The sequence below is a fragment of the Camelus dromedarius genome, chromosome 7 (assembly GCF_036321535.1).
Source record: "Camelus dromedarius isolate mCamDro1 chromosome 7, mCamDro1.pat, whole genome shotgun sequence".
In the NCBI taxonomy this organism is placed as follows: Eukaryota; Metazoa; Chordata; class Mammalia; order Artiodactyla; family Camelidae; genus Camelus; species Camelus dromedarius.
The window spans coordinates 47,430,607-47,442,631 of NC_087442.1; the positions used below are offsets into that span (position 1 = coordinate 47,430,607).

Below are 12,025 nucleotides of genomic sequence, written 5' to 3' on the forward strand. Positions count from 1 at the left end.
CCACAGGGTTGCTTACGACAACCCAGGCTTCTCCTCAAGTCAACAGTCCAAGAGAACAACTAAGAAGGAAGCTACAGTGACTTATAAATTCTAGCTTATGAACTGCAATTTCAAATATATATATGATGCTTCACCAAACACACATGCACACTTATTTCACATATACATATATAAATAATAAATACAAAGAATAAGCCAACATAAAGAAGAGCTTCAAAAGCTTAAAATGGTTAAATCAAAGTGGCACCCACTTACAATTTTACTGAATTGAATTAGAATCTTTTTTCAGTTAGTTTCCTCTTTGCCTTTACACTATTCTGAACAGTGGTTTTCCAAACTTGTTAATGTGATCAAACACTTGGAAGCCATGATGCCCTTTACATAGCACCATGAATTACTGATGTATTTAATTCCAACATAAAATTATACAAGCTAGGAATGACTTTACTAGCAGAAAAATATAACTCGATTATGGCTTCCACATCTCAAAAATACTACTACTATCAATAAAATATTTATTAAACCACATTTCACAGCAGGATAATAAATAACACAATTTGAACCAACCAACCATCTAGAAAGGTATGATTAGAAGACAATTGAGTGTGTGAGCCAACTGCTCAATTTCCTCCTCTTCCCTGTAATTTGCTTTTGTCTGATCTTAGCTCCGGGGTCTGACTTCATAGTTCTCTGACTTGAAACCTGTTCACCTTAACCTGGTCCAACGTGATCTGAGCCTTGCCTCCTCCCTGTAGATATGGGCTTACTGCACTTCCGTCTCTGCAAGTGCTGGCCAGCCCGTCCCTAGGAATGGGGCAAAGGGATCTTGAGGTGCTCTAGACATGTAGCTGAGGGAGGGAAGCAAGAGTTAGTACAGAAAAGAGGAACGGCAGCATCCCTTATGCCTGAACCCAGCACACAACAGGTGCTCAATAAATGTACTGGCTGATTGGAAAAAAGCATCTCTAAAGGTGAGCTTGGGAATGAAAGGGGCAAGTCAGAGTTAAGAACAGGATCTGAAGTCAAGACAGTTAAATTGGTGAGGTGCTGGAAGTGGAGAGCCAGAGCTCATTGAGGAGCCTCTGAGCCTGCTTGGACAATTTATATTTGTTTATATCCTATCTTATTCCACAAAGACTCTAAAAAGGTAAGTGATAGTAGCTTAGAGCTCATGAATGTAGAGCATCCTATTCTTTTCTGAACTAAGTCTGAGAGGAAGTTGTCTAGGTTAAAAAAAAAACCTTCAGACACCAAAGTGCACATTTTCTTTTCATGGCTGCAATTTGATAGGGAGCTGAAAACACAGCGCTTTTGCCCTGTAAGCTCAGGCTTATTTTGTTTATTTAATAAATGTATCTAAACATATGGAATGATTTTAAATATAGAAAATTATTCACGCACGTCTACAAAAAAAAAGTTATTGAACAAGACGTGAGCAGCTATTTTGGTTTTTCACTAATTGTCTTGCTTCTTCACTCGTTTGGTTGTCTGCCACCAATTAGGTGGGCAAGTAATTGAAATTAATATTTCAAAATTAGAAAATAACTAAGATTTGACACTTTACTTTTGCTTAGCACTGGGAAAAGATGATCATCACATAATTCTGAGACAGAGCACACCAAAAGAACTCATAAGCAGATAGTTTGAGAAAAATATACAGTTGAAATCAAGAAATTCTCACTGAAATTTCTCCCTTTTTCCTTTATGAGACATTGAGAATTAACTTTTCAACATATTGGAGCCCAAAACATTGGTCCAAAAGGGAACTATTCCATCTCCCGCCCTTCACCCCACCCCTTTTGAGTTAACTTATAACAACAATACCTTCTATCTGTTGAATACTATCATGTCAGGGGCTTGAGAGTTCTCTTATTCGATCCTCTTAACATACTTGAGGTATACCCTCTTCTGCAAATGAGGAAAAGAGGTAGCAGAAAGGGTAGATAACTTGCCAAGGTTGTATAGTTAGTGGCCCAACCAGGAATCAAGCCCACACTCCTCTGCCTCCCAGTTGGTGACCACTGTGTCACACAGCTCTGCTTTTACCAGAGTGCTCGACCCTCTGATTGTAAGCAGGCCTTTAGACCCCAATGGCAAGGATCACAGGCCCACTGGATGCTGCTGTATGCCACCTCTTACCTCTTTCCTGCTGTGCTCATTTTTGGCCCCTTTAGATGATGGGGCTTCAGCCATGGTCCATTCAGAGGGCTCACCCCTTTCTCTGGATCCCCCTTTGCCAGCTTCCTCTGGGATACTGATCAGCAAGGCTTGCTTCCTCATGTCAAGTTTTGCTCCGACATTACTCTAGGGAGGCTTCCTGACTCCCCTAATTACCATTGCAGCCCCAGCACTCCTCAGCATTAGCCTAATGGTGCCCCTTTTCCTTACCATTTTTTTTAATGTATATTTATTTTTTAAGTCCAAGTATAGTCAGTTACAATGTGTCAATTTCTGGTGTACAGCACAATGTCCATTCATGCATGTACTATTATTTCTTTTCATATTCTTTTTTATTAAAAGTTATTACAAGATACTGAATATAGTTCCCTGTGCTATAGAGAAGAGAATTTTTAATCTATTTTTATATATAGTGGCTAACATTTGCTAATTTCAAACTCCCCAATTTATCCCTTCCCACCTGCTTTCCTGCTGGTAACCATGAGATTGTTTACTAGGTCTGCATCTGTTTCTGTTTTGTAGATGAGTTCATTAGTGTCCTCCTTCTTCTTTTCTTCTTCTTTTTTAAGATCATACATATGAGTGATATATGGTATTTTTCTTTCTCTTTCTGGCATATTTCACTTAGAATGACAATATCCAGGTCCATCCAAGTTGCTGCAAATGGCATTATTTTTTATGGCTGAGTAGTATTCCATTATATAAATATACCACACCTTTTTTCCAGTCATCTGTTGACAGACATTTAGGTTAGGTTGCTTCCATGTCTTGGCTATTGTGTACAGTGCTGCTATGAACATTAGGGTGCATGTATCTTTTTAAATTAGTTTCCTCCAATATGTGCTCAGGAGTGGGATTGCTGGATCATAGGGTAAGTCTGTTTTTAATTTTTTGAGGAATCTCCATACTGTTTTCCATAATGGTTGCACCAAACTACATTCCCACCAGTCGTGTAGGAGGGTTCCCTTTTTTCTACACCCTCTCCAGCATTTATCATTGGTGTACTTAAAAAGTACATACATGGTGGCCATTCTGACTGGTGTGAGGTGATACCTCATTGCAGTTTTGATTTGCATTTCTCTGAGAATTAGTGATATTGAGCATTTTTTCATCTGCCTATTGGCCATTTGTATGTCTTCACTGGAGAATTGCTTGTTTAGGTCTTCTTGCCCATTTTTAGACAGGGTTTTTTGTTGTTGTTAAGTTGTATGAGCTGTTTATATATTCTGGAAGTTAAAACTGTAAAATTATCATATGTGGATGACATGATACTATATATAGAAAACCCTAAAAGCTCCACACAAAAACTGTTAGAGCTGATAAAAGAATTCGGCATGGTAGCAGGATATAAGATTAACATACAAAAATCAGTTACATTTCTTTACACTAACAATGAAATAGCAGGAAAAGAAAGTAAAGAAACAATCCCTTTTAAAATTGCATCCAATAACAATAAAAAATACTTAGGAATAAACCTGACCAAGGAGGTGAAAGACTTATACATGGAGAACTACAAAACACTGATTAAGGAAATTAAATTTGACTTAAAAGAAATGGAAAGATATCCCATGCTCTTGGATTGGGAAGAATCAGTATCGTTAAAATGGCCATATTACCCAAGGCAATCTACAGATTTAATGCAATCCCTATCACGTTACCCAGGACATTTTTCACAGAACTAGCACAGCATGTAAATCAATGAAGATAGAACACTCCCTCACACCATACACAAAAATAAACTCACAATGGCTTAAAAACTTAAATATAAGACAAGACATGATAAAGCTTCCTAGCAGAAAACACAGGCAAAACATTCTCTGACATAAATCTTAACAATGGTTTCCTAGGACAGCCTACCCAGGCAATAGAAATAATAGCAAACATAGACAAATGGGACCTAATTAAACTTGTAAGCTTTTGCACAGCAAAGGAAACCATAAGTAAAACAAAAAGACAACCTACAGAATGAGAGAAAATATTTGCAAATGATGCAACTGACCATTTTCAAGTATGTGTGAACTCTGAGGGCAGGTGATGGGGCTTTTGTCTTGTTCTTGGTCTACCTCTGAAAACTGGATTAGTGCCTGGTATAAAACAGACACTCAGTATTTGTCCAATGAATGAAGACTCAAAATACAAGCTTATCAGTCATTGCTGTCATTAAATCCTGATGCAAATTAAAGTCCAGAAGTAGCAGGGCTAGGTAAAAATGTAGTTTGATGGAAACTATTGGTACAAATTTTTTACACAGATTTTAGGCCATGTGAGTACATTCAGACTTACCTGTGTTTCTTGCTTTTCTTTAAGCAGCTTTAAAAACAAAATAGTTTTATGTTGAAGTTTGAACTTCCTAAATCAACCCAAATGTTATATTGATATGTATCTAAAATGTTACACATGGCATATATATTATCTATATACATGTGCTTAATTTTGTTAAAATACATATAAGGAACAAAAAACCCTAAGGATTATGTTTCCATTGAACAAATGTTTAAACAGTAACACAATTATGCAAAGGGATTACTGTTAATTGGAAACACAGCTACTGTTTCATTGAAAAAATTCTGTGGTAAAATATTTTGTTTTTATGAAGCATTTCAAGTATCATAAGCTCATGTGAAAATTCTGCTTGACTGTCACCCAAGTTGCCCAGTTGACTTCACTAGGGAATGTATAGTATACTTAAAGCTTGAGTATCTGTATTTAGCTGTGGGCAACATAGTGATCTATCATGAAAATACCTTTTCTATTTAAAGAGAATAGATTTTATGTCAGTACAGTCTAATACAATATATGTAATTTGCCAACTCATTTGCTAAATCAAATCCTTATTGTAAAGAGCTGTTATATATATACTTGCATACATAAACTGCTTTTTTGGGCCAAAGTATTATAAATAGCACACTGATTTTTTCTTTTTATACATGAAAACTTCATTATTATTAACATTCTGAAATCTAGTAACCCTATTAGTTGGAACATTTTCTTCCATGAGAAATTGTCCTAGCATTTGCGAAACTATTACCTTAGACAAAAATAAAGGTCTGTACAACTTCCTTCCTCCTTCCCTTCTTTCTTTTTATTTGCACTTGAGATCACTCTCAGATATCCAAAAATAATTTCATTGCCACCTGCAACTAAGAAGAACACAGCCTAAGACCTACACAAATTAGCAACTCTTAGAGAAGAATGGAATACAAGCCTTAAAAATCCTGATATACAATTACCAGTTGGTTGTACCAGACATTATTGCTTGGACAATAAATACAGTAATATGTGACTCAGATGTACTGAAGAATAAAGTATTTTGTATTTCTTGCACATACCTGAAGTCATTGCACTCTTTAAGCATCTGAACATGTAAATAAAAATAAACAAGCTATACTTTTTTTCCCTGGTATCTTGGAAATTATCATGAACAGCATTGTAAACCATATCATATTACATTACAGTATTGCTCTGAGCACTGCTTCAACTTTCCTAACTTATTACACCAATGGTTTTATGTCAACAAAATAAAAAGCATTACTTTTTTTTTTTTTTTGCCATTTTCTCTGATTCAGTCCTGTTCATGATTATGTGGTTGAAGTTCCTAGAAGACCAAGACTCAAACTGGTACTACCACATTAAAAATTAAAAAAAAAAAAATTAATTTACCAATTGCATTAACCCTTCTTATACAATATCATCCTGATGCTTCCAAATGTGAATTTTTAAGGTAACTGAAATAAACATTTTTAGTTTGATACAAATCTTTTCAAAAATTTATCCCTTACAGGTCTTGTTTGGCAGAGTAGGATAAATTTAACTGTTTCTTGACTCAGTCATTGTTATGAACACATATTATTACACAAAGCTGTAACATAACTATGTCTTTGCCTTAGAGCTTTAATACACACGATAATATATCCATACACTACATAGGTTCTGATTACCAGAGATTTAAAAAGAATCTTTGCAGTCTCCCCTCAGTGGACCAGTGTACTTCCCTGCTGCTTAACATCCCCTGTCCCTCACTTGGCTGTATCTAACCTGGCTTGGGTTGGAAATCTGGTAACTGAAGTTGTCAGAGTAAGGTATTTGTTAAGACAGTTACGGTTCTTCATGAGATTTGCAGGGCTCTCCCAGGAGGAAAAGACAGCTTTTGCTTACAGACTTTGTGGCATCTACATGGCATACACTGCTTCTTAGTCCTTCTGCGAGTTTAAATAATATTTTAATTATGTTTTCATTTTTGGCTCTTCCTACAATTTCCTAACATTTATTGCTTAAAATATTTAAGTAAAAAAGTCTCTAAATCAAATTTTAATTTCCATAAATGTCTAGAGCAACGGCTACAAATTAACATGAAATTTGAATTGGTGTTCTTTGGCAGTATGTTTAGAGAAATGGTGACCAGATCTTAATATCAGGAATTATGAAGAGTTGCCAATACGTTTTCTAGTGAGAAGCATTTACTTTCCAGTGTTCATCGTGATAAGAAGGTTGATAGTTCAAACAATTTATTGCTGCTTTATAGTATACATAATTAAACGAAGAAGCATGTTAAACTCGAGGGAATTTTTAATAGGTTACTTGCAATTGTTATTGCAGGCAACAACTTATACATGATTTTATTTCCAAATCCACAAAAAACAAATTTTATACAAATCAGCACTGTAAAAATGTCAATTACAGCCCCAGAGGCTTTGCTGGCAGAATAATTGTCTAAATTCTAGGATATGGGAAACAGGTTTTTTCTGAATTCATCTTTTTTTTTTCCATTTTCTTTTTTTTTTTACAAAAAAAATTTACAAGTGAAATGTTACTACAAAAGTTTTTATAAGGAATTTTTGCAAAACATTTACATTTTACCATCAACTATTTCTGTTTTAAAATCATTATGTAGATTTAATACCCTATGCTGCACATCAATTTATGTGGGATGACAACTTAGTGACATGCATAAAAAAACACCACAAGGCATTAAAATGAAGACTTAAATACAAATATTGTTGCAATAAAACAGTTATAAAATTGAAAAATAGGACCTAAACATCATGCTTATCTAAGTTTGACAAATTAACTTTTTCTCCTAGATTACACACTTTTATTACTGCTCTCATGAGAGTGATAAATAATGACTTAACATCAAGTTCTAATGTAATCAGCAACACATACACAAACCTAACCAAAGAAAGTATACTGTAAGAAAAAACTATTCTAACACTGGAGTTCTACCATGATAAATACATAGCTTTGCACTGATAATTACAATAAAGAAAAGTTTTATAACAGTGGCAAAGGGAATGAACAGTGAAATGCCATTAAACAAGACTCTACTGCACATCTGTGCCCTATTACTTATAACAGCTATATCCCACTGAGTCAAATAAAGGACACTGAAATTTACGATTCTTATAAGACAGAAAAGTGGATTCAGAATGGTATGCAGAACAGACTGTCAAAATATTTCTAATTTCAGTGGTGAAATGTGCACCTGCTAACACAAATTAATATGTTTTATATGCTATAAAGCTATCCAGATTCAGTTTGTTAAATTTATAATAGGCCTCATTGTTGATTCAAAAATAAATTTCATTTCTGATGAGCATACATAGGTATGCATTAGAACTGGTTCATGGAATAATGGTGCAGAGAGCTCATACTTGGTATCAACAACAACAGAAAGTGTCACTCTGAGGAAACATGATTCAAACATTAGGAAAGTTTCTTTGCATAAAAAAATTTATAGCACTGATTGTGTAGCATAATGATAGATAAAATATATATTTGATGTTTCAGCTCCTATATAATAAAATTAAAATTAACACTACCAAATGCTCCTCTGTACCAAACAAAACAACAAACTGATTCTGATGTTTTAAAGCCAGATACATCAGTTGTTAGAGTACATTAAATAAAATATACAAAACAATTTACAAAATCCAACTAAAATTTAAAGACTTTGTTACAAGTCTACAAAAGCTTTAAGAAACTTGAAATTTATAACCACAGTGTAAAAATTTTTTTTCCTTTAATCTCAAAGCTTTTTTATACAAACTGAAAGCACAAAAGACCTTCAGTTTTATATAACGCTACAAAGGGCTGGCCTAAAGTGTACATAGTGTAAACAGTGATCATTACAGTATTTCTCCTTCATCAAAAATACAAGAAACATCACAATTTTGGAAGAGAATTTGCATGAGTAGTACTTTTCCTGAAATAACAGAGAATGCACAAGAAAACATAAACCTATACTCAAAACAGGCCCCAAACTAAAGGTGTTAGTAAACCAAGCAGCTAAAAACTTTCATTTTCAAATGGTCAATTCCAATTCCATTATAATCTTTCCTGTGAGACCCTTGCATAAACAATGAAATACATTTTATTCTTTAGTCACTTACTTAACTGAAATTATTCTGATTTTTAAAAAATAGTTTTTGTTTCATAGTATCAGATATGTTATATATTTGTTAGGTTGTATTCTTAGGGAAAATTCAGTTACATAAAGACATTACTGTGTTATAAATTCTTAATCAGCCTTCTAACACAGTGCTAGAAATAAAATGAGATCGGCTAATTTTTAGTAGAAACGAAAACAGAAATTGTAATGTAGTTAAAAGATAATCTTCTGCTGGACTTAAAAAAAGTGTGATAATTCTTTCTTTGGCTACCAAGTCAAAGCATAAAGAATTTTGCACATCATCAACATAACTCATATTTACAGAATATGAAACTACAGAACAATTTAAATTCTATGCAAATATTTCCAATATAAACATTTAAAATGAACTTTGTGGCTCAACCTAAGGTTAGGAATATAATCAATCCTAACCTCAAAACCTTACATGTTAAGTTGCCTCATTTTATTTTTCTGAAGCTATTATGAGTTTTGTTTTAACCATTTTCCCCCCAGGATTTTCCTAAGGTTTCAATCTAAAATTTAACCTAAGGTTTAGCTCTAAGTTCCTCTGGTGTCTCCAAATGGAGAAAGTAATTGGACTTCACTGATTGTCTGCATACGCACTACTATAATGTAGTGGTAATAAAGATCTGAGATGCACCTCAGATTACTTTTTTGGAACTTACCTAATTCAACTGTTGAAGAATTTCTATCATTCAGAAAAGATGGCCAAAACGGTTTTCAGTTGATTTTCCAAAAATCAAGCTAAGGAAATGAAGTTTTAACTCTATCATCAGTTAACCATTTGTTTTCTGTGCTATTGGAGGAAAAAAATCCACATAAATTATTACTGACTGAATTTTTAACAAAGTACTTTCAAAAAAAACAAGTCCAATTAAGGTCCAGCCTGCAAACTACTGAGGTGTGTCTTTTTAAACATGTTAACACATGATGTTAAGAGATGGGAGGATTCAATTTAAAGATTATGTGATATATCTGCAAATAACCACAACATATAACATGGAGGAAATACTTTTCTGTTTCCAGTATATCAGTTTGCTTTTTGTATTTCTAAAATTTCAACACTTCATGTGCTGACCCAGAATCTTAGAATACTTAAAGAAGCCAAGAATGAAAACATGATTTCCTACTCTGTAATCCACTTGACCAGCCCATTTCCAGATTTTCAAAGGTGTGTAAACTTAAGTGCAGCACTAGAGGTCTCTGTTATAAATAACTTTTCAGAATTCTTCCATATTGGTTGAAACATTGGGAGTTGCTGGGTTTGAATCTTGAGAAATGGCTGCAACTGTGACAATTCTTGGGGAGCCAAGCACCTCTGTAACAGATGAGTCCAGTTCTCCGGAGGTAACAATGGCAAGAGCTGTCCCACCACCTTTCTTATTCTGGTGCGTTTTGACATGTTTGGAGAGATGATCACTCCGCATAAACCTTTTAGAACATTCTGGACATTCAAATCTCTTTTCTCCTAAACAGAAAAATATTAAATGAGTAGTAATTCACTTTATTTAAATGAAGTTACAATTTAAAATAATTTCTCTTGTGGTCATTGTATACTTTTGTTTAACTTTTGACTAGTTGCAAAACACTTAACATTTTTATTTTAAAATGCTACCAAACAAGCAGTGCAGTACAGGAGAAAAAGCATGTGACTGGGAATAAAAGATCTGGGTTAAAGTCTTGATTCTGCTAACTACTGAAAATAAAGGCAGGAGTAAGTAAATAAAATAACTGTTCTGGGGCTTAATTTCTCCGTTTACGGAATAAGAGGGTTTCTAAAAATGATCTAGAAAATCTTTCAGGTATAACAATACATAATGTTAAAAGCTCACGTCCACTCTTCCTTAAAAACTGCTGTCTGGGTTTTGGATAGAATGCCTAGAGGGATGAAATATCTTAGAACTATTTCAAATAAAATCAGTTAATAATTTAATAGTGCATTGAGCTTCTTACAAGGCAAACATGAGAGTTGGGCAAATACTAAACTTCAAATTTAAAAGAGTTTTTAAGACTTAAAGAATAAGACTGTTTGGTTCTGATATACAAAATGATCCTTATATATTCTCTTTCTAATATGTAAGACAATTCTAGGCTCTTGTTCAGATTTGATGGAGAATTCAAAAGCTTCACAAACACAAGCTAAAAGAATTCAGCACCACCAAACCAGCTTTACAACAAATGTTAAAGGAACTTCTGTAGTTATCAAACCACAAGAAAAGAGAAAAAGAAGACTTACAAAAACAAACCCAAAACAATTAACAAAATGGCAATAAAAACACACTATCGATAATTACCTTAAATGTAAATGGATTAAACACTCCAACCAAAAGACATAGACTGGCTAAATGGATACAAAAACAAGACCTATATATACACTGTCTATAAGAGATCCACTTCACATCTAGAGACACATGCAGGCTGAAACGGGATGGAAAAAGATATTCCACACAAATGGAAATCAAAAGAAAGCTGGAGTAGCAATATTTATATCAGAAAAAAATATATTTTAAAATATTGTTACAAGAGACAAAGAAGGACACAACATAATGCTCAAGGGATCAATCCAAGAAGATATAACAATTGTAAATATATACCTACCCAACATACAAGCACCTCAATGTATAAGGAACTTGTTAAAAGACATAAAGGAGAAATTGGAAAAAACACAATAATAATGAGGGACTTTAACACCCCACTTACATGAAGGCACATATCAGCCAGAAAGAAAATCGGTAAGGAAATAAAGGCCCTAAATTAGACCAGATGGACTTAACTGATATCTATAGAGCATTCCATCCAAAAGCAACAGAATACATATTCTCCTCAAGTGTACATGGAACATTCTCCAGAATCGACTACATGTTGGCCCATAAAGCAAGCCTCAATAAATTTAAGAAAACTGGAATTGTACCACGCATCTTTTCCGACCACAACACTATGATGTTAGGAATCAACTACAAGAAAAAAACTGCAAACATGTGGAGGCTAAACAATATACTACTAAACAACCAGTGGACCACTGAAGAAATCAAAGAGGAAATAAAAAAATACTTTGAGACAAATGAAAATGAAAACATAATGATCCAAACCTCTGGGATACAGCAAAAGCAGTTCCAAGAGGGAAGTTTATAGCGATACAAGCCTACCTCAGGAAACAAGAAAAATCTCAAGTAAACAACCTAACCTTACACTTAAAGCAGCTAGACAAATAAGAATAAACAAAACTCAAAATTAGTAGAAGAAAAGGAATCATAAAGATTAGAGCAGAAATACATGAAATAGAAACTAAAAAAACAGAAAAGATGAATGAAACTAAAAGCTGGTTCTTTGAAAAAATAAATAAACAAAACTGATAAACTTTTAGTCAGACTCATCAAGAAAAAAAAGGGAGATGGCCCAATTAATAAAATCAGAAATGAAAAAGGAGTTACAACTGTC

General features: G+C 33.9%; 1 protein-coding gene across 1 annotated transcript in view; it reads right to left on the reverse strand.

Annotated features, from left to right (window-relative positions):
* Positions 1-6,726: 6,726 nt before the first annotated feature.
* SP4 (Sp4 transcription factor) overlaps positions 6,727-12,025 on the reverse strand; it is a 59,886-nt gene continuing 54,587 nt past the window's right edge. Inside the window, exon 6 of the mRNA XM_031455026.2 lies at positions 6,727-10,055. Coding sequence (XP_031310886.1) covers positions 9,808-10,055 — 248 coding nt within the window. The 3' untranslated portion in view covers positions 6,727-9,807. The remainder of the gene's footprint in view (positions 10,056-12,025) is intronic.